The 26,930-nt window shown below is 53.5% G+C and overlaps 1 protein-coding gene across 3 annotated transcripts; it reads left to right on the plus strand.

Moving 5' to 3' along the window:
* The first annotated feature begins 347 nt into the window (after positions 1–347).
* LHX6 (LIM homeobox 6) lies at positions 348–26,532 on the plus strand. 3 transcript variants are annotated; one of them, XM_033237562.1, is made up of 10 exons: positions 348–662; positions 1,829–1,900; positions 2,278–2,460; positions 2,819–2,940; positions 11,931–12,151; positions 14,835–14,935; positions 15,143–15,238; positions 15,431–15,605; positions 19,418–19,521; positions 24,322–26,532. In XM_033237562.1, the coding sequence occupies exons 1-10, from the start codon at positions 579–581 to the stop codon at positions 24,340–24,342; spliced, it is 1,179 nt and encodes a 392-aa protein (XP_033093453.1). In that variant the 5' UTR covers positions 348–578; the 3' UTR covers positions 24,343–26,532. The 3 variants fall into 3 exon arrangements, with proteins under 3 accessions (XP_033093453.1, XP_033093454.1, XP_033093455.1); XM_033237563.1 differs by lacking the exon at positions 1,829–1,900; XM_033237564.1 differs by lacking the exon at positions 19,418–19,521 and having other exon boundaries at positions 24,322–24,401.
* The last annotated feature ends 398 nt before the right edge of the window (positions 26,533–26,930 follow it).

Consider the following 26,930-nt stretch of genomic DNA (forward strand, 5'->3'; position numbering starts at 1 on the left):
ATGGGTGCCCCTTGAGGGAGGGGCGGTAGTGAGAGCTGGGTGGATGTGTGCCCGCCGGTGCCTTTGTGTACCGGCGTGTCTCCGAGTCTCTCTGTCGGCAGCTTTGAGTTTCTGTGTATCTCTGTGTCTGTGTGTGCGTCTCTCTCTCTGGGTCTCTGCCTCGTCGTGTGTGTCTTGCTCTCCCTTAGCGGGGAGGGGATTGGTCACGCATGACTCATCTTGAACCGAGCGGGGCTCCAGCGGCAGGGCCGCCGCCGTTGCAGCTGGAGGGGGAGGAGGACGAGGAGGAGGGAGAGGAGGAGGAGGACTACCAGGAGAGGGAGGAGGAGAAGAAGGAGGGGGCGGGGGCCTCTCCAAGTTTGTCGGGACCTTCTTGCGAGGCAGCGGCGGCAGCAGCCAGGGAGGCCGGGGCTGCGCGCGGGCCGGAGGCGGGGGCTGGGGCCTGGCCAGGGGCGGCGGGACCGGCGCCTCGGCTCTCCTCCTGTTCCTGCAGCAGCCTCTGCTCCCACTGCGGCTGTGGCCCCCCTCGGCGCAGCTCTCCGCGCGGCGCGCCCGCTGAGCCCGAGGTTCCCCGGCCCATGTACTGGAAGCATGAGAACTCCGCCCCGGCGCTGCCCGAGGGCTGCCGGCTGCCGGCCGAGGGCGGCCTCGCCACCGACCAGGTGAGTCGGCGAACGACTGCGTGAGCGGCCCGAGTCGGGGTCGGGTAGGGTACCGGACCCAGCCGGGCCGAGCCGGGTGGCGGGCGGCTGCAGGAAGGAGGGGTACGAGGCTGAGCCTGTGAGTGTGTGCTTGTGAGTGTGCGAGCGCGCGCAAGCGACGGGGGGGGGGGGGGGGGGTCGCGGAAAGCGGGAACACATTATGCAAATGTTAGAGGAATTTCTCAAAAAGCGATTTAGTAAAGACACAGGCGAATCAAGAGGAGGCGAGGCCGGTATTGTCCGTCTGAATAGGCGCTGATAGCGCCGGGGGTTGTGCGGGCGCAGCGCTGAGAATCCCGACGCGGGGCCGGTCCTGGGCGCGCGGAGGGGCTGTAGGGTGCTTTTTCCTCCCCTTGAGCGCCTCTCTTTTCTCTTTTTGGTCCCGTTTCGCCCCCGATCTCGCTCCCTTTTTGCTCCGGGTTTCCCTCCGACTGGCCCTCGAAAGGCACCTGAATCCGTGTCAATATCGCCGCTTCAATTTCGCGGCGCGTGTCAGGCGGGCAGGCGGGCGGGTGCTCACCGCGCTCGGGGTTTTATTTTCTCCAACCACCCTCCGCCCCTCACCCATCTCTTTTTTATTTTCTTTCTTTCTCTCTTTTCTCCTTTTTGCATTTTGTGCCGAGAGGAGAAGGGAGCGAGGAAGGGGGAGGGGTGGGTGGAGAGAGAAAAAATTCGATTTTTAATTACTACCATTAAAAAATCAAATTTGCAATTCTTTGGGCGGCCTGATGGATCTCACTGATTGACAGTTGGAATTGACACTCTGGCTACCTCTTATCTTGGGCATTCACGACAATTTCTAATTGCAGGTAGTTTGTGTGTGTGTGCGCGTGTTTTTTTTCCCCCCTCAGAGGCTTGGATTGCAAGGGAACTAAGCGATTACTTCAAGAGCCACGGGTTAAGTGCAGGGAGAGGGGGAGAGAGAGGGAAAAAATCCAATCCAAATTCAAATTGCTTCATTAGAGAGACACCGCTTTTGTGGGGAAGGGCTTTAAATGCCCACTACAAAGTTAGGACTCATTGTTCGGCGCCGGTTTATATAACAGGCGCGGGGAGGCGCTGGGCTCAGGCTGCGCGGAGCCAGTTCAGCAGCCGCCGCCGCCTGCGTTCCCTCCCCCCTCCCCCAGGTGATGGCCCAGCCAGGGTCCGGCTGCAAAGCGACCACCCGCTGTCTTGAAGGGACCGCGCCGCCCGCCATGGTGAGTCCGTTTGGCCCTGCCTGCGGTGCCCAGTCCTCCAGCGGCCCGGCCCTGGGGACCTGGCCAGGCTTTCCGGCCACGAACCGCTGCTCACGCTCTGGGGGACACCCGGCGGGCGCCGCTCCTCTCTGAGCCTCGGTTTTCCAGCCGGGAATGTTGGCTTTAACCGCTCCTAGCACCCAGAATGCGCGTGTTAAAAGTTGGCGCCGTCCCTTCCTCTCCAATAGGCCCTTCCATCCCTGTCCTTCAGTCTACGGCGCATCGTCCCGGGGAGATTTCGTTGTCAATTGGTGTTCGGGGGCCCCAGATTTATCTCCGAGGCAGCCCCAACTCTGGGTGCCCAGGTCAGCGCTCCTCTCTCCTCTCCCCCGCCGCAGGCGCAGTCTGACGCCGAGGCCCTGGCAGGAGCTCTGGACAAGGACGAGGGTCGGGCCTCCCCATGTACGCCCAGCACGCCATCTGTCTGTTCACCGCCCTCTGCCGCCTCCTCCGTGCCGTCTGCCGGCAAGAACATCTGCTCCAGCTGCGGCCTCGAGATCCTGGACCGGTATCTGCTCAAGGTGAGACAGGGGTAGGTGTTGAGTGCATATTGTCTGGGCGTGGGACGCAGCACAGGAGACTGCAGGAAAGCACCGCAGGCGCCAGGTCCTCTTACTTACAAATCCTGGCTCCACGCCTGCCCGACTGCGAGGCTTTGGGCAAGACTTAGGGTCTCGTCTGCACCCCCGGGTTCCGTCTGAAAAATAGGAAGAGTTTATTTCCATTTCCCTGAGTCTCAGTATTACGCAAGAAAAACAGGGGAATCGCATGCACCTTCTGAGCTTCAGCGTCTCTGACTGCAAATGGGACCCAGGAGGCTGGGGCCCGGCGTGAAAGAGGCCTGCGCTGAGCCGACCCCCGTCCCCGCCCCCTCCCCAGGTCAACAACCTCATCTGGCACGTGCGGTGCCTCGAGTGCTCCGTGTGTCGCACGTCGCTGAGGCAGCAGAACAGCTGCTACATCAAGAACAAGGAGATCTTCTGCAAGATGGACTACTTCAGGTAGGCTGCGGCCGCCAGGGCAGCAGTGTCGCAGAGGGTTGGCCCCGGGCGCATTCGGAGGCCACTTTTGCGGCATGTGGTCTCTAGCTCCAGAGCCCCGGCGTCCGGAGTGCACTTCCGGCGCGCAGCGCTGGCCCAGCCTGCCGGCACTCAGCCGCGCGAACCCAGAGCTCCAGGCAGCACGCTGGTGCTTGCACAGGTTCACGCCCCGGATCTGCCTTCGGTCCTCACGGTCCATTGGGTTTCGGTATCGTCTCTGGCTCTGTCTCGGGTCCTGCCTAAGTCTCAGGCTCCAGTTCCGACCTCGAGCGCCTCGGTGGAGCTCTGACGTCCCCAGCTCTGGTCCGGACCCACTCGGATCCTAGCCGTCGTCCGGCTGCATTTCCAGTGCACTCGGGCTTCGAGTTCCAACCCTACTCGGACATCAGTCACGCTGGGCTGGACGCTGAGCTGGGCTCCGGACTCTTGCTCTGGCTCTGACCCTGGCTCCGCTCTGGGTTCGGGTATGGTCCAGCCCCAAGCACCAGCCCCGCAACAGTCTCAGATCCGATCCCATACCCAAGCGCCTCGTCCTGAACCCCAACCTCTGTCTCCAGCTCCATCTCAACTCATTCCCCGGCGTCACTGGAGTGTCGCATTCCGAGTCTGGGGTCATGCGCGGGCCCCCGGCGCCTGTTCTAGTCCCAGCTTCGCTGTTGTTTTGGCCCAACTTTGGCCTCTACAGGGTCTAGGCCTTGCCTTTGCGCCGCAGGGATGGGAAGTGGGAGAACCGGGCACCCAGAGCCCTGAGTGGGATTATCCCGGGCTGCGCTCTGCGTACTGCAGGCCGCGTCCCAGCAGCCGACAGCAGCCTGGCGCATCCTTCTGTTCTGCTGCGTCTGGACCACTTGCCTGGGTCTCACTTCTAGCCATGAAGCCTGGACCTGACCTGATTATGGGGTCGAGGTCACTGCAGGGTCATGGCCTTGTCTGCTGATCCCAGTGGGAGGCATCAACCAGCCGGAGGCTTGGACCACCAGGCCTATGGGATCGGAGGAGAATGATGAGGAGTTGGTTCCTGAGAGGGATGCTTGTTTCCAAGTGCTTTCTCAAAAAGTGGAGAAAGCTGCTTCCCTATAACTACCCTTCAACCCACAGACATCCTTCCTATCCTTGCATAGGAAGAAGTCATGGCTTCAGTCTTCCTGGCCAGACCCCTGCCCTAGAAAGAGCCTCTGGGAATCAGGCAATATGGTGGAAGTCGATCTCCTCCTGTGCACTGGCACTGAGCCTCCAGGGATCTGGAAAGAGAAGATCTTGAGTCTAGGGGGAGGTTGGCAGTATTTGGGGCAAGGGTACTCTGAAGAAACCGTGGGAAGCATGGTTAAAGAGACAGACTCTTCCTTTATGGGATGGATGTGAAAGAGTGTGCAGCTAGGGTGGGGTGGGGACAGCTCAACCAGGTGGCCTAGGACTCAGTGTGCAAGGAGTGCCTGTGTGTCTGCATTGTCTGGGATCTGTGCAGTAGTGCTGGGGAAAGCATCACTGGGAAGGGTTGGGGGTGTGTGGATAGCATGTGTGTTCGTTTATGGACAAACATTCATCTTTTAGTTCCTGTGTGGATGTCAAGAGTAGGTGTCTGTATGTGAATGTTGAGACTGTGTGTGTGCGTGTATGTGTGCATGTGCATGTATGCAAAGTAGTGAGGACAGGATTACATCTGGACTAGGATCTGGAGGTGAGAGGGTGAGGTGAGGGGATTCTGAAATGCCATCATTCCTCTCCACCCTCTCCTCTGAGGGGGTATTCCTACGTAAGGGCCTCCACCCAGACACTGAGGGATGAAGGGTGTGTTATGAATGTATTTGTGAATCTGGATGGCTGTGTGTGTGTGTCTGTGTGTGTGTAGTCAGAAGGGGGTTAATGGTGTGTAACCAGAGTGTGATGTCTCCTCTCACTGTCCCATCTGACTACTGGTTTGGCCAGGACAGGAAATGGAGGTTACAGTCACTGTCTAGCCACCTCCCTGCTCTAGGCCTGACTCCAGTTAGTATAAAACATCCAGATGGGCTGGACACCGTGGCTCACGCCTGTAATCCCAGCACTGTGGGAGGCCAAGACAGGTAGATCACAAGGTCAGGAGATCGAGACCTATCTGTACTAATAATACAAAAATTAGCCAGGTGTGGTGGTATGTGCCTGTAATCCCAGCTACTCAGGAGGTTGAGGCAGGAGAATTGCTTGAACCCGGGAGGCGGCCATTGTGGTGAACCAAGATCATGTCACTGCACTACAACCTGGGTGACAGAGCAAGACTCTGTCTCAAAAAACAAACAAACATACATACAAAAAAAAATGCTAGATGATGCTTGGGGGCTTCCTGGATTCCTCAGCTACTAAATTCAGGGTGCCAGCTTGGGAACCCCAGCAGAATGGTGTCTGGGCCTCGCCTATAGACTAAGGCACCACCAGGACACCTCTCCTGGCTCTCCTAACAATAGATTTGGCAGTCTTATTTGCTACTTGCCCAAATTTCTTTTCTGCTTCTTCAGCCTTAGCTCATGCCCATGCTGGACTGAGCCTCCTTGAATACTGTGCTTTACTAGACCTTGAAACTAGTCAAAACACAGATCCTGACTCCACTGTTGAGAGCCTCCCCTTATTCTGGAGTCCTCTTCCCACTGCAGTGGGGTAGAGAGTAGGATGTGCAGCCACTGTGGGAAGAGGCAGGAGACTGGGCACAGTCTGGCCAGTTGTGACCTTGGCAAGTTGCTAAATCTCTCCTCCCTTAGTTCGCCCTTTCCAAGGCTGTCTCCCAGAGCTGCCAAAGAGGCCACTCTTGGGGGAAGTCTCCATTAAGACTCCCTAAATGGCGGTTGGTATGAATGCCTCGATTATCACCATTGTCATCTTTGGCAGGGTGGATGCTGGGCACAAGCCCATGATGGCATTTCCCGACGCAGCCCGAGGAGCAGAGCCTGCCTGGAGGGATGGCTGGGCCATTTCTGGGCTGCAGGTTCTGAGCACTAATCTTTTTCCAATGACAAGAGCCCTGAAAGCAAAACTAAACCAGATTTCTGGTTAAGAAAATGGAGGCAGTAAAAGCTCACATTGCCTGGGTTGAGAGTAGAATTGTGGCTCTTCTGATCATTTCTCTCCCTGTAGGCATAACCCATCCCTGGCAGCCCCACCTGTAACAAAAATAATAAAACCCACAAAAAGGGAAAGAAAAAGCCGGTCGAGTGCCAGGCAAGGACTATTATCTGCACTGCAATGCAGTCCAAGCTCTGGGTGGCTGCTATGAGGAAGCTCTTCCTGGAGAGAGTGTGAATGGTGGTGTAGGAGGCAGAATTTTCCTCTAAGGAGCTGGGGCCCAGGGAGGGGTCACATGCTGAGATTCTCTAGGCTTCTGTTTCCTGAAGCCCAGGATCAAGAGTCTGGTAGGATGTGGACTGGAGCACTCTGCCCAAAGTATGGAGATCCCATGGTCCTCTAACCTCTGGTATTTTCCCCAGGGAAGAGAGTCGCCTAGGTTCGATCCCCCACCTTGTCCCTCCTTGACATTATCTTATAGACCCTCCTTCAGTCTCCATTGGCAGAGCTAGCACTGGTGGCTCAGGGAATTAAAGGTTAGGAAGGAACTCCAAGTTCACCAGGGAGAGGGTCTGCAAAGCATAGAGGAGACAAGGAAGTCCAGTGCTGCTCCTGGCTCATTTGCATTGTTGGGAGAGGTTGGTTCTCATTGGCTCTGTGTCCTTGGCCAGGCCACTGGACTCTGTCTCAGTTTCTCCAATTCACACTCTAAACAGGATCCTTACCAGCCCTTGTGGGTTCAACCAGATCCCTACCTCCCCTTACTCCCTGAGATTCCCAGCAGGAAAAAAAATTACCACCAGAAAAATGTGATAGAACTCTTAATTTCTTCACCTTTTTGTTAAGACCATTTTTCTTTCTGTTTTCTTCCAAAAATGGAAGAAAATTCTGGAAGAAAAATAGTGCTCCTTTCCGGGACATTCACATTTCCCCTGCTACCAACAACCACAGACGCAGACAGCTTCTCATACCTGCAGCTGCTGCCCTACAATAGGGCATGGCCCGATCTGCAGTGCCCTTCTGGCTCCCTCAGCCTGCTGGAACATCATGCCCATTGTATAGTTGAGGAGACTAATGTCCTGAGAAAGTGCCATTGCTTGCAGTCACACAGGACACCAGTCATCAGAATGTATGGAGTTCTTGTCTAAGCCAGGAACTGGGCTAACCCTTTACCTGCTTTATCTCATTTAATTCTCAGGTCCACCTTGTGTGTATGATACTCTCATAATCCCACATAATGGTGGCATTGGGGTGGGATTGAGGAACTGAAACCCTGAGAGATAAGGTCACACAGCTAAGTGGTAGAGACTACATAAGCCCTACAGCGGCCTGGCTCCACCATCCCTGCCCCTAAACACCCCCATACTCTTCTATAGGTGAGATATATCAGCCACCCATCTATGCATCATGGGGCCCCTCTCTGCTGATCCTAAGATTCCCTGCCCAGTTTGGTTGGCACACCCACCGTGTTTTCTGATATGTGGCTCCCTGGGTGATCTTGCAACACTGGGGCAGGAGTGACTTCAGAGGCCTGTGAGTGGAGCACCTTTGTCAATATCAGGTCACTGTGGTCCCTGGCCCTCCTGCCTTCTGACAATGGGAGTGGGGAGTAAAGGGTTAACTGCATCCCCTCCTGTTTATGAGGGTGGGGGTTCAGTGAGTGCCCTGGAGACTAAAGTTCCTCTTCCTAGCTAGGCCCAAACGACTTCAGGCAGGCCCCCAGCCTTCTCTGGCCCTCCGCCTTGAGCCCAAGCTCTGTCACGGGCTCCAGCGGGAGAACCCCACCCCCTCCCGCAGAGCGAGAGTCCCAGGGGAAGCTCGGAGCGGGAAGCGGCCCCCCACCGCCGCAGAGAGCGGCCCATCGGCGGCCAGCTGTTGGGGGACAGATGTTGGGGGAACTGAGAGGGGAGCTGGGGGAGGAGCCTCAGGGCCGGGACCTCTGAGACGGTCGTTTTAACCTCTTAATTGCTGGTTCTGGTTTTTGGTTTTTTTTTTTTTCCTTTCCCCCCTGGCTTCTTCACCTACGGGTTTACCTGGAAGAGAAGGGGCAGAGAGAACACCTAGGGCTCCACCTCCAACCCACCTTGTTCGCCTCACAGGATCTAAGGCCTTCAAGAACGTCTTGAACCTAAAATAAGTGAACCCCCGTTTGAGTTTCGGCCTCTTGGCTCAATAGCTTGGTAACTAACATTGGCGTTTCCACTCTGAGGTTTGGTTTCCTTGTGCAGAAAAGGGGTAGCTTAATAGTGGAAGAAGGGGTCGAGGTGAAACTCAGATGGGCTCTTTCGTTGAGGCTCATTCATCCAACAAATAATTACCAAGCGCTTACTAGATATCCAGCATAGTAGGCTGGGAAAGTGAGTCTGACTTGGTCAAGGGCGCAGAGCTCCCTTCCTACGACCATGAGTACCCAGATATCTCTGCTCTCCTTTCAGGGGGTAGGGGGCACTGCGGTGCGCGACGCCCACCTTACTCCTTTTAGCAGTTGCCAGGATGAGCAGTATCTGTCGAACACTTCTCCATCCCCAAGGCGCCGTGGGTCCTTTGCATCTAGGCCCTTCACATGCCGGCATCCAGGGACGCGCAAGGCCCGGACCTCACAGCAAAGTTGGGGTGGCAGTAGACACACCCCCTAACCCTTTGGCGCTCTGGTGGCAGTTCCTGCACATCTCTTTCTTGAAGTTTCGTTGTCTCCGCCGCCGATTTCGCTGTTTCTGGAATCCGGTGGCTCCGGCCTCGCAGCCCGCCTGGGAAGGAATGTCGTTTTGTCAGAGCCTGGATCGATAAGCCTTCTCGTGCCCTTCATGCTGGTGACTCCTGTCCTGGGTCGGGGACAAGCTGCAGGGCAGTCTGCAATACAACCAAACCTACATAATCCCCCCTAACCCCACCTCAAGGTTCCAGCGCGAGGACGATTTCTTAAACTGGGCTGAGCCACGAGGAGCGCAAGAGGATCCTAGAGCTGGGACAGCTTCCAGCATTTCGGGTGACACGCGGAGCATAAGAACGTTGCTGAGAGGTCATTAGCGGCGCCTACCTCGGACCAAGGGTATGAGGACACTGTGACCTACCTGTGTAGGCGCAGAACGGACTCGGGCGTCGGGGACTCGCGGGGCAGGAAGATCGCGGTGCGCAGAGAGTCTTTGACTCGTCCCTGGCCAAGGAGAAAGAATCCCAGGAGCCAAGCGCACAGAAGGCTCAGCCGCTGTTGCCCGGCTTCTGATGGCCATGACCTTCCTTGCTTCGGCTCTTTCCGCTCCCTGAAGACGCACTCACCGCCTTCTCCAGGCGGGTGGGCCCTTGGCCCCGCGCGCTGGAGATTCCAGAATCAGCGGTCCGGAGTGAGGACGCGGCACTGATAGACCAGCCCCGCTTCCTGTTCATCCATGCGGGATTCCAGCTTGCCTCGTCGCCAGTCCAGTTGCTCCGCAGGTTCTAGGTACTTCTTGCACTTTGGAGGGGGCCTCAACCCCAGCCCCATACTCTGTGGAGTTTCCGCAAACCACTCGCCAGCTCTGAACCTTCGATTCCTCGTATGAAAACCCGATGCCAGAGTCCCCACTTCACCGGGTTGCAACGAAACCGAGAGGGTGCAGTGAAGGCGTTGCGCGGCTGGCCTCCCCCTCCTCCTGCAGCACACACAATCAGAAGCCAGCCTCCCCTCAGAGGCCAGAAAGTGCTCCCAATCCGGATACCATCAGCCCGGTGGCAGAACCCGGGGTCGGCCCTTCGGAGGAGTAGGGGGAGTAGGCTGGGTTGGGCAAAGCGGTTTCCTCTCCCATTTAAGGCGGGACGGGGAACAGAGACCGTGAGCTGGGCTGGGCACTCCGCTGGGGAAGCCGCGCTTCCGAGGTCCGGAACCGCCTCCGCTTAGGGGAGCGGTGGACTAGACTAAGGTGCTCAGCGCCTCCTGAGGGGACCGCGCCGCCCTCGGAAGGGTCCTCTCGCGCTCCTTGTCGGAGACAGTAGAGTTGAGGTTGAGTCTGCGAGCGGAGACTGGCAGAAGCCTCTGGGCTCCTGCACTCAGTCCAACCCAACGCTGTTTTTTTCAACCGACAGTTGCTTGAATTTGTCAAGGCAGGCAGGCTGTAACCAGAGCGTTTTTGCCGGACTGTTTCCTCCGTGCACACACAGACGATTCCGAATGCTCCCCCGGGTGGAGGGGTACCGGCCCTGGGGACGCAGAGGCAAATCTTCTTGGTTCCCCACCCGCAACCCCAGGCCCCCAACTCTAGGAAAGTGGAAGGGGTGGAAGGAAAGAGCCAGAAACATTTACAAACCAGTGTGGTCAGCGCTGAGAGAGCGGTGCAGGGGGCCCTGGGACTCTGGGGGAGGGTAGGTCAGTGCAAAGGCCTGGGGGTTGGAAAGTGCTTCAGAGGAAGCCATAAAGACCTGGGAGTGACCTTCCCTTGTGGCTGACTGGGACACATGCCTGGATGGTGGGGCGGCATATCTTGAAGGTTAGGGAGGAGATGGGCCTGAAGAGGATGTGGTCGCTGGGGTTTTGCAAACCCCACGGGTTTTGGACCAGATCCTGAGGATAGAGTGGAGCCACCATAGGATTGTAAGCAAGGCAGAGACAGGACTTCATGTGCATGCTGGAAACTTTGCTGTGACTGCTCTGTGGAGGATGGGTTGGCAGGGGCCAGACGGGAAACAGGGAGACCCGGGAGGAAGTTGACAGTGAGGATTGCATGATGGGAGCCTGGCCTAGGAGGGCAACAGTGGAGATGGTGAGAAGGAGAGGGATCCCAGAAATACTTGGGAAACAGAACCAACAGCATCCATGATTGGCTGGATGAGGGGCTGAGGAGAGAGAGGAGTGCATGATTATGATTTTCAAGCTTCAGGGGCTGGGCGAGTGGTGGCACCATTCTCTGAAACAGAGGGTGTACCAGAGGAAACAGGCTGCCAGGGTTGAGACAGAGTCATAGGTGAGTCATCCACTTTAAAAAACACACTTTCCTTGGTGCCCGGGGTCAGGCCCTGGGCTGACTTCTGGGATGGAGTAAACCAGACTCTGCTGCCTCCTGGAGGGGCTTCCAGTCTGGTGTTGGAGGCAGCTGCACCCAGATTGCCAGACTACAAAACCAGAAGGGAGGAGAAGAGGTAGAATCAAGGAAGGCTTAAGGGGCAAGAAGACATTCAATCCAGACTTTCTATTTTTATTTTTGTCTTTTTAACATTTAGTATTATTAATAGAATGTCAGAGGCTCCAGAGGGACTTGCTAGGTACTTAGCCAACTGCAAAGCATTAAACAAACAGTAGTAGTCATTGCTGTTGTCATCTAGTTCAGTGCAGGACAAGGAAAACGATAACTCAGAGTTAAACAGTTTGCCCAGGGTCACAAAGCCAGTAAGTGCTTATCTGTCTGTTCGTCTAAGAAACTGCACTTCTGTGCAGCTGGGGCTATAGCTTATATTCATCTCTGGAGTCAGGATGACTAGGGTTCCTATCATTACAAGCGGTGTGACCTCCTGCAAGTTACTTTACCTCTCTGGTCCCCATTTTCCTCACCTGCAAAATGAGGATTAATTGGGATAATCAACATAAAACAATTAGAATCTTGCTGAGCAAGTGGTAAGACAACAACTTGCCTATTATTACTATTATTGTGTTTTTTCTAACTTGTGATGTATTTTTAACAAACAAATTAATATGCAAATATAAGTGACCATCATAGAAAATTTGGAAAATTCAGAAAAACACCAAGAATAAAATAAAAATCACCCATCAGTTCACCTCCTAGGTGGGACTAGGTGTAGAGGGTTGGTGCGTCCAAGCTAAGGCTAATGCCTGAGCTGAAGACTTACAGGCGAGGAGCCTAGGGGCTGGCGGGCCATTGGGTGGTGGAAGGAAGGAGGAAGGTTGGCCTGTCTGAGTCTCGACACCCCGTGCCTGTCCTCTCGACCTGCAGCCGATTTGGGACCAAGTGCGCCCGGTGTGGCCGACAGATCTACGCCAGCGACTGGGTGAGGAGAGCTCGCGGCAACGCCTACCACCTGGCCTGCTTCGCCTGCTTCTCGTGCAAGCGCCAGCTGTCCACTGGTGAGGAGTTCGGCCTGGTGGAGGAGAAGGTGCTCTGCCGCATCCACTACGACACCATGATTGAGAACCTCAAGAGGGCCGCCGAGAACGGTACCCAACCTGCTCCGCCTGGCACCTCTGCTCCCAGCCCTTTCCCTCCCCACCCCACCCCAGGACCCCAGGAACCACCCACACTCCTCTACAGATTGGGCCTTCCGGGTATAGCCCCGCAGGCAGCGTAGGGCTGGGGCGGCTCACAGATCTTGCACTTCCGGCTCGATCTTTTGCTTGGAAGTTACAAGTCACTGCCCTCCTTTGCAACTGTGTTTCCTTATCAGTAAAATAGCGTTAACGACAGAACACCTTCCCAAAGATAGACGAGCTGATGTGTTGTAAGGCCAGGAGGCACTCAGTGAATCCTAGAAATGGTTCTCATAACCGGACAGCCTACTCCGCGTTTGGACAGCTCTCATTGGTCCCGGGGCTCATCGCCTCCAGTTGCCCAGGACCAGGCTTGGGCCAGTCCTGGAGAGATGACTTGGCGCCCATTCTCCCAATTCCTATACTAGCAGCTCCAAGCCAGAGGTTTGAGGAGGGATTTTCATCCGGGACCAGGGTCTCTAACTACAAGGGGAAAGGACCAGGTTTCTCAGTCTGGAGACCAGGCTCTCACATACTGTGTTGACATATGAAGTTTCCTTTTCTCTCTGGGCCTCAGTCCCCACATCTGTGCAAGACAGATACTGGACTAGAAATGATCCCTAAATCTCGTCTGGCTCTGCCACTGTGATTCCCCAGATTGCCCAGGAACAAGATTCAGGTCTTTCAGGGATCCTGGGGACCGAGACACAGACGAGATGGAGCTGGGGAAGGGCAGTAATTGGCTGTGGGCAGAGGCAGGGACTCTTTCTCTAATTCCCCTGTTAGGGTCTGTGAAAGCTGCTAACTTCTCCGTAACAGGGATTATTTTATGTAATCCTTACAACAGCCCTAGGAAGTAGGTGGCACGTCCCCATTTTACAGAAGAAGAAACAGGATTTGCCAAAAGTTATATACTAGTAGATTTGCCTAGTTCCAAAGCCCAGCCTCTTAACTACCATACCATACCATACCATACCATACCATACCACCTTGGCCCTAAGCTCTAGGGCACCTTAATCCCATCTCATAAAGCCAAGGAGGCTTCAGGGATGTTGCTGCCTCTGTTTTAGTTTCCCATCTAAAAAACCAACACACCAATCCTTGCCCTGCCTGCTTTCCTGGGGGACATTAATACCACCGAGTGTCTGCCTAATCCCCAGTTCCTCTGGGGAGGAGTATGAATCATGATTCCTCAACTTCTAGGTCCCAGCCTGGGGACTAGTCAGGGACTGCCAGAGTATTCCTGGCCATGGCCATAACAGGGCCATCATTTTCTCCTGCCAGGATCAGGACTAAGTGGGTCTAAGGGGCCATCTAGTGAACTTGGGTTTCACTTGCTGCCTGCTGATCTGCAGTGGTGGGCAATGAAATTATCTGCAGTGGTCAGCAAGTCAGCAGCGGAGCTGGGATGGAAACCCAGGAGTCAGAGCTTTCCCACACTGTGGTCCAACAGTGACCACAGGCTCCTTCCACACATGGTCCAACCAGGACCACCTGTAGTCACAGCCTTGCCAATTACATCCTAGCTCTCACAGCCACACCTGTCCACAGACTTAACATGCTGAGGAACTTGAAGGTTGGGGCCTCTGATCTCTCTTACTGATCAGCCCTCAGTATTGGCTACTGTTTCACTTTTTAAACACACACACACACACACATACACACACATTCATTGTAGAAAAATTAGAAAAGATGGTAAGCAAAAAGAAGAAAATAACGATTGCTCCAAATGCTGCCGCCTTCATATTTTAATGTGTATCTTTTCAGATTTTTTCCATGTATGTTACAGTGTTTGCTTTTTTCCTTCAACATAATTTTTTCCTAATTAAAAAATTATAATAAATTGTGAACAATGGTTATTTCTGAGTGCTGAAATTACTGGTGATTTTTATTTTCTTCTTTGTGCTTATGGAAATTTTCTGAGACTTTGAGGATATTCAGAACAATGAAGTATTAAAAAGAAAATGGGAATATAGTTAGTGTTTTAGTATGATTGTAAAAGAATTATGAGTGGAAAGAGAATATCTAACATATACTCCGGTTAACAAAATTCACCCTTAGAGAAGTAAGGCAACATATGATTTTTTTAAAAAAAACCTCTAAAGTTACAGGAATACTGAAAGTAAAAAGTTTCCATAATCACATTCCTGGAAAGTAAACCACTGCCAACACCTTGTTGTATATTCTTACAACCTTTTTTCCTTCCGCTCATTTTTACAAAATTAGGAGCATAGTTCCATTACTTGCTTGCATCCTATTTCCTCTAGCCTTTGGTTTCCCCCAGTTTCGCCAGGATGGAGCCCAGTTTGGGGCATTAGGGTCAGCTAGCTTTCAGCTTCTAGTCGAAAGGGCCAGAGCAGGGGCTTTCCTTCTCTCTGAGCCTCAGTTTCCTCCCATGTATAAAGAGGTAACGCCACCTCTTCTCAGGGCTGTAAGACGTGGTCCAGTCGTGTAAGAAGTGTCCAGTACTGAGCGGACGCTTAGAAACCCCTTCCCCAAAGACTGAGCTCAGGGACTAGGACCCTGGGATCCCCGCTCCCAGCCAACTCCCGCTCCTGACCCTTCCAGGGACAAGCTCCCCCCACCCCCGTCGTTTCCAGGCTGCCACTAGAAGAGATGGGGACGCGTGGTCAGCCGCTTCTATCGCCCCCAGGGAACGGCCTCACGTTGGAGGGGGCAGTGCCCTCGGAACAGGACAGTCAACCCAAGCCGGCCAAGCGCGCGCGGACGTCCTTCACCGCGGAACAGCTGCAGGTACCGTGGCAAGCCGCTGGCGGCGGGGGCGGGGCCGAAAGTGGGCGGGGCCGAAAAGGTCTCCTGGCTCCACCCCTCTGCCCGGACCCGGGTGGCGGGGAGGGGCCGCAGCTGCCTGGGGCGTGGCCTGCGGGCTGGCGCCGCTGATTGGGCCGGGGTCTCGGAGTCTCCGCGTGCGGGCGCCTCACCGCCCTCCCCGCCCCGCAGGTTATGCAGGCACAATTCGCGCAGGACAACAACCCCGACGCTCAGACACTGCAGAAGCTGGCGGACATGACTGGCCTCAGCCGGAGAGTCATCCAGGTGGGACGGGGTGGGCGGGGCCTGGGGACCGCGGGCACGCCCCGGAGCTCGTAGCTGGGCTCGGCGCGGAGGGTCGTGCGTGCACGTGGCCATCCTTCTCCAGGAGGCGACGAGGCGGTCCCGCCTGGGGTACCCTGGCGGCGCGTCCGACTCTTTTCAGCGAGGCTGAGGCTGCCGAGGCTGTCGTTCCAGGTGTGGTTTCAAAACTGCCGGGCGCGTCATAAAAAGCACACGCCGCAACACCCAGTGCCGCCCTCGGGGGCGCCCCCTTCCCGCCTTCCCTCCACTCTGTCCGATGACATCCACTACACCCCGTTCAGCAGCCCCGAGCGGGCGCGCATGGTCACCCTGCACGGCTACATTGAGAGTAAGTAACCGCACAGCCCAGTGCCTCTGGGCCTGCGGGGAGGGGGCGTGGAGGAGCGCGCGTGGGCGGCTGAGGCCGAGGCGTGGGGTGGGGGGCCTTGGGGAGCCTCGTGGGTGAAGAAGCGGGACCCGAAGTCATTTGGATCTAGGAGTTGGGGAAGAGGGGTAAAATCTTCGGCTGTGCCTTGGTGGAGTGGAGTCCTTTGTAGAGGCAAGCGATTTAGTCGTTCAAAAAATACTTTCAAAGCACCCAGTCTGCGTCAGGTACCTACTCTGTGGAGCCTGCGTTCTGGTGGGCATGGAAAAATAACTAGGCGTGTCGTTTTAAGGGGGATGATTCCTGTAGGAAAGGTGCTGGATAGAAGTGACTGGAGATGCTGCGGAGTGGAAGGGAAGGGGCTGGGCTGCCCCTCAGCAAGCAGAGACTGAAAGGATGGATAGGATTTAGTGAGGTACCTGAAGTGGGGGGAACGGAATGTACGCAGGCCCTGGCCCAGAAAGCATCGTGGCATGGGTGTGTTTTGGGGTGCAGAAGGCCACTGTGGTGGGAGTGTCCAGGGTGTGAGACCTTTGGCAAGTCACCTAACCTCCTTGAGCCCTGGTTTCCTCATCTGTAACATGGGATGTCAATAATGCCTGCCTCACAGGGTTGTGAGACACCATTCATGCATTCAGTAGCTATATCTTTAGTGCCTTCTGTGTTCTTTGCACTGGCATACGACAGTGAACACAGTAGACCAAAGCTGCTGTGCTCTTGGGGCTTACTACAGCGTGGGAGATGGTGGAGATGATAAAATCATAGGGAGGGAGCAGGCATGTCCGTGGCAGGGAGCACTGTGGCGGAGATGCAGGGGCAAGCGGGTCATGGTGAAGTGACTTGTGAGCGGTAACCTGGAGGAGTGAGGGAGGAGCCCCGGGGATTTCTGGAGAATGAGTGTTCAGTGCATCTGCTGCTGAGCAGGTGCCTATCACAGATTTGTCTTTCCCTTTGAAGTTATTCCCATCAATTGTTTCCTCCATGCTGGGCATGACCAAAAAAATAGAAATGACTACGATGCACACACACACAAATCCTCCCTTCTCTGGCTCCATGTAACAGGGAAAAAGAAGGGAAATCAGAGAGAGAACTGCTGCTTACTGACCATATGCCATATACTCTACTGACTGCGTCTCTAAACATCAGAGGCCACCATCTCCTTGAATAGATGAGGAAACCAAGGGCCCACTGTAAGTTAGTGGGAGCCTGTATGCCTTAATGACCAAGTGTGGGCTTTGGTGTCAGATTGCCAGGCTTCACATCCCAGCCCTGCCATTTACTAGCTGTGTGACAGTGGGTGAGTTTCTTAGCTTTCTTGAATGCTCATTCCCTCATCTGTAAAAATGAGAATAATAAGAGTATCTCAAAGCAGTGTTCTGAGCATCAAATGAGGTAACCAATTGAAAGTGTTCAACATTCAGCAAGTGCCGCATAAGTATTGGCTGCTCTTGTGATGGTAGGAGTGGTTTTGGTTGGCAGAACTAGGAGTGCAGAGCCCTATCTCCGCACTAGGCTGCCAGTTGGAAACCATGTCTCTATATAGTTCCATTTCTGAACTATCTGCTCAGTAGGAGTGACATTTTCCCCCTTTCTTTTCTAAACAATGACTATATTCAGGCTGCACAGAGCCTGTTAAAGGTGCCAAGGATCAGGGGCTCTATAAGTACCAGGGTTCTGAGCTACCTGCTAATACTTGGTGTAAAGTCAATAAGAAATCTAGATGATCCCTTTGGACTTGGGGCCATGACTTCCAGAGTCCCCGCCAAGACTCTGTTCATACACTCTGTTGACCAAACTTAGATCTGTCTGTGATGCTTAGAGAAGAGGCTGAGGTGCCCTCTCCACTTACCCTTGTGGAGGAACTCAGCTTGGGGAAGAAGAGGTTGGGGGTGTGTGCACCTGCACCTCTTGCTGCATGACTGACTAAGAGTCACCACAGCAGTTTGCTCTATGGTAAACTATAGTCATGGAGTTGTGAATTTTCTGAAGCCTTGAGCTGGGAAGCTAATGAAAGTGTTAGAACCAGACCCCAGAAAAATGAGTTTTTCTGTAGAGTTTGCTCTGCAGTTAACTAAAGTCACAGAATACTGAGTTTCCTGGAGGCTTCGAGCTTGGAATCTGATAAAAGCTTTGGAACCAGACCCAGAAAAATGCAGAGGTACATACATTTTCCAAGTAATCTGAAGTTGTATATGGACTCCTTGAACACCCCAGGTGAAGAACTCCCAATTTAATGTAACTCCTTTATTCTACAAATGGGAGAACTGTGGCTCAGAAGGGAATAGTGACTTGTCCTGGTTTATATATCAGTTGTAAGTGTCTCTACAATGCCCTTTCCCTGTGACCAAAGAGAATGAAGCCTAAAGAAGAGACCAGCAATGGACTTCTCTGCTGTATTGATAAACAGGCTGAAGCATGAGATATTTGGATCCTATACAAAGGTGGACTTTCCCCAACAGTTTTAGCTGTTGGAATGTGGTATGGAAATTCATTCAACAAATACTTAAGAGTACCTACTAAATGCCATGCCTCACTCTAAGTGCTGGAAATCCACAAAGATCTAGAATCTAGAAAACAGACAAAAAATCCTGCCCTTGTGGAGCTTGCATTCTAGTTGGCAAAGACAGATAATATAAAATAAATAATAAAAATATGCAGTAAGCCAGGCTGGGCGTGGTGGCTCATGCCTGTAATCCCAGCACTTTGGGAGGCCGAGGCGGGCAGATCACTTGAGGTCAGGAGTTCGAGACCAGCCTGGCCAATATGGTGAAACCCCCTCTATACCAAAAAAACAAAAATTAGCTGGGTGTGATGGTGCATGCCTGTAGTCCCAGCTACTTGGGAGGCTAAGGTGGGAGAATCACTTGAACCCAGGAGGCAGAGGTTGTAGTGAGCAGAGATGATGCCGCTGCCCTCCAGCCTGGGTGACAGAGTGAGACTCTGTCTCAAAAAAAAAAAAAAAAATGCAGTTAAGTCAGATGATAAGTGCTAAGGAAATAAAATAAAGCCGGGAGGAAGACAGGGAGGGTAGGGGGTAGATGTTGGTGTTGGTTGCAGTTGTAAAGAGAGCGGTGACATACGAGTACAGAGTCCTCTAAGAGGCATGGGTAAAGTCATGGTAATACCTAAGAGATACTAACTTACTGAGGGAGGGTCTGAATAAATGGGGCACAGCCTTGCTTGCAGGGCCTGAATAGTCAGGGTACAGCCTTTCTTGCATGTGCATGAATATGAAAGCACATATTTATTTAGGAGTGTTTATCAGTGAGCTAGATGGTTATACCTCACTATCACATAGCTTTTCATAAACTATAAAGAGCATCACAACTGGCCGGGCGCGGTGGCTCACCCCTGTAATCTCAGCACTTTGGGAGGCCGAGGCGGGTGGATCATGAGGACAGGAGATCAAGACCATCCTGGCTAACATGGTGAAACCTCGTCTCTACTAAAAGTACAAAAAATTAGCCGGGCGTGGTGGTGGGCGCCTATAGTCCCAGCTACTCGGGAGGCTGAGGCAGGAGAATGGCATGAACCCGGGAGGCAGAGCTTGCAGTGAGCCAAGATCGTGCCACTGCACTCCAGCCTGGGTGAGACTCCGTCTCAAAAAAAAAAAAAAGGCATCACAACCAATCCTACTGAAATCTTGCCCAGGGTTACCCAGGAGGTAAGTGGCAGAGATGAAACTGGTTTCAGGGCTCCAGTTTGCAGAGCTCGGGGCAGGTGGGATCCTGTGTGTAGCCTGGGGGATGAGCTCCAAGGCATCCTCTCGTCCACAGGTCAGGTACAGTGCGGGCAGGTGCACTGCCGGCTGCCTTACACCGCACCCCCCGTCCACCTCAAAGCCGATATGGATGGGCCGCTCTCCAACCGGGGTGAGAAGGTAAATGGAGCCAGATTGGGTCTGGTGGGTCAGAGCCACCCTGTCGAGGATGGGCTTCTGGCGGCATCCCCTGTTAACAATTTGGTACCATGCTGCACTGTGACAGACCCTCTCTGCCCGGCCTGCTGAGACCCCCACCGCACCGCCACAGCAGTCACTGGAGCAGCTGCTGGCGCGTTCTGTGTGCATGGCCACTCCGAAGGCCTCCTTGCAACTCCCTACTGGCAGTTTGCCCTTGTCTGTCTCAGATTTGTGTATTTCCTTTACTCAAGCTTTGAGGTTCCAGGGAGGGCTTATATCACTCATCACCCTACTTCCCATCATCTCACTGGTTCCTCCTTTTCGTTCTTGTCTGTTGGGAGTGGATATCCTGAGCTGATGGGGCTCAGGGATAGCTGGCCAGCCAGTGACCTTGGTCAACTGGCAGGGCCTCCTCTGTGGAGCCAGGATTTCTGGTTGTCTCAGGCTTTAGGAAAAAGGGTGCTTAGCTGTCCCCATTCCAGGGCTTCAAGGTATTGTTTCTGAAGCACTGCAACCCTTTGTTTAAACTTGTCCATAGTGCAGATGAAGGTGAATGGAGCTGCTCTGTGAAACCGTGGAGAGAGGAGGAGCCTCACTTCCCTCCCAGCTCCAAGACACCTCACAGTTAGCCTTGAAAGCCAGTGCTCTCAGACAACCCTTTCATTTTAGAAATCGGAACACTGAGGCCCAGATAGCTCATTCAGAGACTGGATGAGAACCTTGCTTTTTTTTTTTTTTTTTTTTTTTGGACAGAGTTTCACTCTTATCACCTAGGCTGGAGTGCAATGGCACAATCTTGACTCACTGCAACCTGCGCCTCCTGGGTTCAAGTGATTCTCCTGCCTCAGCCTCCCGAAGTAGCTGGGATTACAGGCACCTGCCACCACGCCCAGATAATTTTTTTTTTTTTGTATTTTTAGTAGAGATGGGGTTTTGCCATGTAGGCCAGACTGGTCTTGAACTCCTGACCTCAGGTGATCCACCCACCTCAGCCTCCCAAAGTGCTGGGATTATAGGCATGAGCCACCGAGCCTGGCCGAACCTTGCATTTTTTAATTCACTTGTTTATTTGGAGACATTTCCTGTGTCCTGTCTGTGCCCAGCATCCCTGAGTCTGTTGCCAGGAGTGGAAATGAGTAAAGTATGGTCCCTGCCCTTGAGGAGGCCAGAGTTGGGAGGGGGAGGCAGATCCCAACAGTTACAATACAGTGTGACAGGGGAAGCCGTGGGAGCTGGGGAGGGGGAAGGGGGCAAAGGAGAGAGGCAGGGAAGACTTCCCAGAGGAGGGAACCTCTAAGGCCAGGCCTGAAAGCTGAGGCATCAGGGAAGGCATGAGATACCAGAGCTCTCAGGGAACCCTGAGCCATTCAGCATTGTTGGCAGGCACATCTGGGAGGATGAGAGGAGGAAAGCAAGAGCCTTGAGGCTGCCAGGTGGAAGAGTCTGTATTTTATCCTGCGGCAGTGTGGGGTCCTGGAGGGCCTGTTGCAGAAACATCACTGTAGCAGTCTTCAGAGACTGCTGGGTTGGAGGACACCCAGTAGGAGGCAGGGAACCCAGTAGGTCAGTGGGTGTGGCAGTCCTGAGGGAGAGGGTCAGAGCGTTAGGGCTGGAGTCAGGAGCCCTCCAGTTCAGCAGATCCCAGTCTTGGTGTGCTCAGAATCACCTGGGCAGAGATTCCTAAGCCTTGCTCTCAGAGAGTCTGATGGGGTGGTATATAGGGATTTGCATGTGTAATACTCAGTCTGTGTGATTCTAATGGGCAGCCGGGGTGGGGACCGCTCCTTTAGGATGGTATTTCTGGCTCGGCCTCCTGATTGAGCTCAGTACACCTAGTATGTACTGAGCTCTCTGTGCTGGGCACCACAGGAGAATGTGTATGGTGTGGAGGTACAGGCAGCCCTGTACAGATACATTTGTAAGTAAATGGTAATGCCTAACGCAAAATCCCGCAGAGTCTGTAGTGAGTGAGCATGCTCCAGGAACATCATCGCCGCTGAGACTGTCACATTCACAGGAAGAGCTGCTGTTTGCTGAGCTCCTTCTGTTCAAGGCAGCTACTTGTCACATGGCATCTGGTTCACACCTCACAGCCACTTTGTGGACATAGAGATGGCCTTCTCATTGTAAAGAGATAAACAGATTCAGAGAGGTGACATGACTTGTCCACGGATGCAGTGAGTTTGTCGGACTCTGAAGTCTGCGTGGTTCAGTAATTGCTTCCTTTTGTGCAGCGTTTTATTGTGTACACAGCCCTCTCTCCGAACTCATCCTTCATAGTCTCCCTGGGAGGATGATTTTGATGACCTCCATCTCATACTTGCAGAACCTGAGGCTCAGACAGAGCAGCGCTCTTCCAGAATCACAATGTGAGCATGGGCCGAACTGGCCTGGATCCTACAGCCACCTGCCCCAGAGCTGTCCCTTCCTGTGGAAGGGGATTCATCCTATTAGACCTGGCTCTGGGACTGCAGAAGTGAGCTGACATGATCCCTGTCCTCAGGGAGCTTGTGGCTTAGCACAGGATGTGGGCAGCTACATTGCAGGGGAATGGGCAGCTGGAGTAGGCGAGAAACATGACCTTAGAGGACCCAGAAGAGGGGGAGGTGAGCTCTAGGGGAGAGACAGGGGACAAGAAGAAGGGCATTCCACATCAAGAGAACAGTATGTGCAAAGGCCCAGAGCATGGAGGAGTTTGGGTCGGAGGGGACCCTGGGGGGTGTTCAGTGTGGCTGAAGTCCAGGGAAGTGGGGAGAGCCGATGGGGGCCACAGAACAAAGGATCATCGAGAGAGGGTCTTGGACATCATATGGAGGGCAGGGAGTGGGCTCTGGAGCTGCAGAGGGCTGGGCTCAGTGCTTGGAGAGCAGCCTTTGCCTCCTGGTTGCTCAGCTAAGCTTGTGGTTCTGTGTCGCTTAGCCTGGGGGATAAGCCACGCTGGGGGCTGTCAGTTCTGGCTATACACAGTTTCTGGCCCCTGGTTTTGGCTGCTGAGCCAGAGTTTTCCCTTGCTGGGCTGTGTCCCCAACTTTGTATCCAGAAAGTCTGCATGAAAGTGTCTTTCCCTCCTTCGTGACCTTCTGTCCTCTCACTGTCAGGCCTTTCTGCCAGCTCCTGGGGACTTTTCTTATCCACAGCTCTTCAGATTCCTGGGGCTTGGTGGGTGGCAGCGTGTGGGATGTGTGTGGCCAGCACAGGATTGCCTGGGCTTTCTTCCAAGTCCCTCCAGGCCTGAGCCTGCCTAGCTGTGAGGAGACTCAGTGTCCCCCTGGGGCTGGCCCCTGAACCCACTCATCTAGACCACCACTGGCCTGGCCTGGAGAACAGTGCTCTGAGCACTCAGGGGAGCATCCCCTGCCTCCACTGCATCATCATTTGGTGCCTGTGAGGTTACAGATCCATATTTCTTCCTGGTTATGTCCCCTGATCCCACAAATTCAACACTTGGAAAGTTCTCAGAAATCAGGGCCAAGCTGTCATTGATCAGTGGAGGAGACTGAGGCCCATGGAGGGGAAGGGTCCTACCAGGGTCACCACTCTTGAGAGAGCATCTCTTAATAAGGACTAACAGCCAGGCATCCTGGAGTCCAAAATGGAGCAGTGGCCAGGATGGGGAAGGAATGCCCACCCTGGCCACTCTGGATTTAGGCCTACTCGGAATCCCAGCTCTGCCACCTTCTTCCTGTGAGATCTGGGAATGCAATTAGTTTCTCTGAGCTGCAGTTTCTATATCTGCAAACTGGGGATAATAATAGTTCCCACTCCCTAGGGTTGCTGCAGAGAGTAAATGCATAATGTGTGTAAAGAGCCCAGCATGGAGCCTGGTACACAGAAAATGCTCCCTAGGTGTTGGTTATGATCATGATCACTATTATGGAGATCATCCTCATTGCTTTCCTCCATCACCTCCTTGTGATAACCAATTCTGGGCAAGTAACATTCCTGATCAGAAAGGGAACAGCCACGCGGTCATGCCCACCAGATGCCCCTCACACTTTACTGTGAAATGACACATCGCCATTGACCAGCCAGCCAGTGATCCTTGACCTGAACTTCAGAGAACTGGCTGTGTCAGCAGCAGTGAGATGTCAACCAAGTGCTAGAGGCGGGAGTGGAAGGGGGAGAGGGACAGACAGTCCTGATCTCCCACGGTGTATTGGGTGCCCAGCATGTCTGAGCCATGCACTTCTAGGCTTCGTGCATGTGAAGATTAAGCGCATGTGAAGCTTAGCCCATGGCCTGGTGGGTAATAAGCAGTCAGCCACTACGGTCACGGTGACCTCGGAGAGGTAGAGGCAATGTGCTTTGGTAGGGAGAGCTTGCTGTGGGCCAGGCCTGGCCTCCAGTGCCAGGTCCTCTTCCTCGCCGTGTGCCCATGGGCTCACTCGCTTCCACCTCTTTGAGCCTGAGTGCCCTCCTTGTAAAATAGAATGTTGGAACTCCCTCACGGGGCTGTGGTGCAGCTTCCATGAAATCAGGCACGGAAGGTGCAGGGTGAAATGCCCAGAAGGCTTTTGCTGCTGCTGTTGTATCTCATTGAATCTTTCTGATTCTCAGAGAGAGATTTTGTCATCCTTGTTTTAAAGGTGAGGAAACAAGCTCAGAGAGGTGAAGTGAGTTGCCCAAGGTCCCACAGCAAGTCAATTGACAGAGCCAGGATTTAAACTCAGATCTGGGCCCTGAGTCCACCCTTCTTCTCTGTGCCTTTGAGGTTCTCTGGGAGGCGGCAGGTTGGGGCAGGCCCCCAGCTCAGTCACCTCCCATGCCCTCCTCTTGCAGGTCATCCTTTTTCAGTACTAACGCTGCCGGCACTTCCGCATCTGCCCGTGGGCGCCCCACAGCTGCCCCTCAGCCGCTGAGATCCAGTGTCCAAGCTGCGGCCAGGAATCCACCCACCTCCGCATCCACCCCCGTCCACCATCCTGCCCACCGCCAGGTCGGTTCCTGAGGCCTGGCCTTTCCCTCTCCTGCTGAGAACCAGAACCCACCAGGAGCACCACAGAGTCCTCCTTTTGGAAGGCAGAACTCCCTGAAATCTGGAATCAGGGTGGAAACAGCCTATTTGTCCCATTTAAACAGGAGTCCTCTTCAACTTCAGCTGATTACAATAGCAAAAGGCGGAATTGAATTGTGCGACGCCAACGGCCTTCTAATTTACAGGTTTTTCCCCCCACATTGGCCTTTATTTACTACTTCCTTGGAACCATCTCTGAATTCTGAATAGCTGACAACCCCCAATGTTATCCACTCTGTTGCTTTTGTCTGGAAAACTCTACAGTGTTTGTGGGATGTCCCCAAAGGAAAGCTATGTTCTAATTTTATCATTTCCATCTGTCTGGTTATGTCAAGTTAATTCAGAAAGAGAAGAGACAGTGACCAACCCTGAGAGGCCCAATAGGGCAGAGATGGAGGCTTGCCCAGACTAGGAGGCAGGGGGGATAGACAGGGAATGGGGAGAAGAAACACCCCCATTGGTTTGGAAATCAAGGAGAGGGCGGTGACATATTGGACCAGAGGAGGCACTAGCCATTTTAAGGAGAGGAAAGAGAAAACTCTGGGGTCAGGGAGAGACCCTACCCCTACCTAATTATCCAACGTATCTGTAGGAAACATAGCAGAGATGGTATTTGATCTGTGCCATGACTCTTCTAAATGTTTGGACAGGTTTGAGTTGGGGACCCCTGTTGGCTACTTGTTGACCTCTCATAGTGGTGCTTGGGCCAGGTCTTCTCGATGGAAGGGGGATCCCTCATGGGGGAAAGGGAACAGAGCCCAGTGAAATGGCAGTCAGAATGTTAACCCTGGATCCATCTCTAAGTAGAGAGAGGGTGCCCATTGCCTAGGTGAGAGTGCCAAGCTCAGGATTCCAACTGGCACCTCTGAGCTTCCCCACCAATACTTCCTGGAGCCAGCCCCACCCACCCCTGAGAACAGAGGCCAGTCACAGCTGCATAACATCCATCCTGCTACAACTCTTCCACCCCAAACAAAAGGGCTCAGGCTACACATGACCATGATTTATGTTTTCAGGGGATGCCCATTTGTCTCAAGCTTATCCCGTGATTCTAGAACTACCTGGTGTCCTGATGCATTTTCCTCTAGAGGTTGCTAATCAGCATGTTTTAGCCCAAGTCTGCCTTCCTCCTGTGGTTAACCTGTTATGTTGCTTTTGGAAGGAGACTCTAGGACAGGGAAAGCAAGTTCATGGTACATACGCAGCTATTGTCTCTGTTTTTACTCATGGCAGACATTGCTAATCAATGGCAGCTCTATCTCACTAAGTCTGGATAAGGTTTCAGAGTTCAAATGCTTGAAGTTGGCACTTAAAATGAAAGCCTATATGTCATTTTTGCTCTGGGATCTACAGGCGGGCTAGGCACAGGTGCAGCCCAAGAAGGGAACCTGCTTCCTCTCCCTTCCAAAGATGGTGACAGCTGACTGAGGGCAAAGAACAGGCACCACTCAGAACGTGGTGAGTACAGCTCAGCTCAGCACTCAGCCAGTGGTAACTTGTGCCCAGCCCTGTGCTAGGCGCTGACATTAACAGGATCAACCAGGGCCAAATCCCTGGCCTTGGGGAGCTCAAATCTTTCCTTTGATTTTTGCTCCTGATCATCAAGGCCCCAGTGGCAACCGTGTGGTAAGTGGCCAGCCAAGCCCTGCCCAGGGTCACCCAACACCCACTCTGCCTTGAGCCTCTCCTCAGGGTCTATTCCTTGCGTGGATTATGTGGCCGTAGCATGTTACAGTTCAAACATGTCTCCACTACCCTGTTAAGAGCAGCCTGGGAACGTACAGGCCATCAAGACTATTTATTTAAATACAAAAAAAAAGGGGGGGGAAACACACACACAGAAAAAAATTGTAAGCACTTTTTTTGTAAAACCAATGTCTGTTTTGTTACATACCTTTCATGTCGTGCTTTGTAAATGTCTTATTTGTGTAATAAAGTTAATGCAAGTAGAAGTGCTGGCACTGAAATCCAGAACATGATGGGATTCCATTTCTTTCCTGCTCTCTGGTGAAGGGCTTAGGTCCCTGGCTCCCAGAATACGTGCGCTACTGGACAGTGTAATCCTCCTTCCTGGGAAACTGGTACTATTTCCCAGTTAGTAAACAATGCATTGTAGAAGCCTGATGATGGATTTCTTCTCTAAGTACTCAGTCACACCTGCTTCTTATCTAAGGTTTGGAAGGAATCAGGCTGCTTGATGCCCTCCGTTCCAGTCTCTGAACACACACTCTCTGCTGGGCCCTGCGCTGGCTCGCACTCTCAGAAAAGGCTCCCAGCCAGACCCTGCCCTGGAGGAGCTCTCGGTCTGGCGAATACTGTGGGAGCCAAGGGGGTGGGTATTAGAGCTGGATCGTAGCAGACGAGAAGGTCACAG

This window comes from Trachypithecus francoisi, unplaced genomic scaffold, assembly GCF_009764315.1.
Source record: "Trachypithecus francoisi isolate TF-2019V2 unplaced genomic scaffold, Tfra_2.0 Lachesis_group16, whole genome shotgun sequence".
Classification (NCBI taxonomy): Eukaryota; Metazoa; Chordata; class Mammalia; order Primates; family Cercopithecidae; genus Trachypithecus; species Trachypithecus francoisi.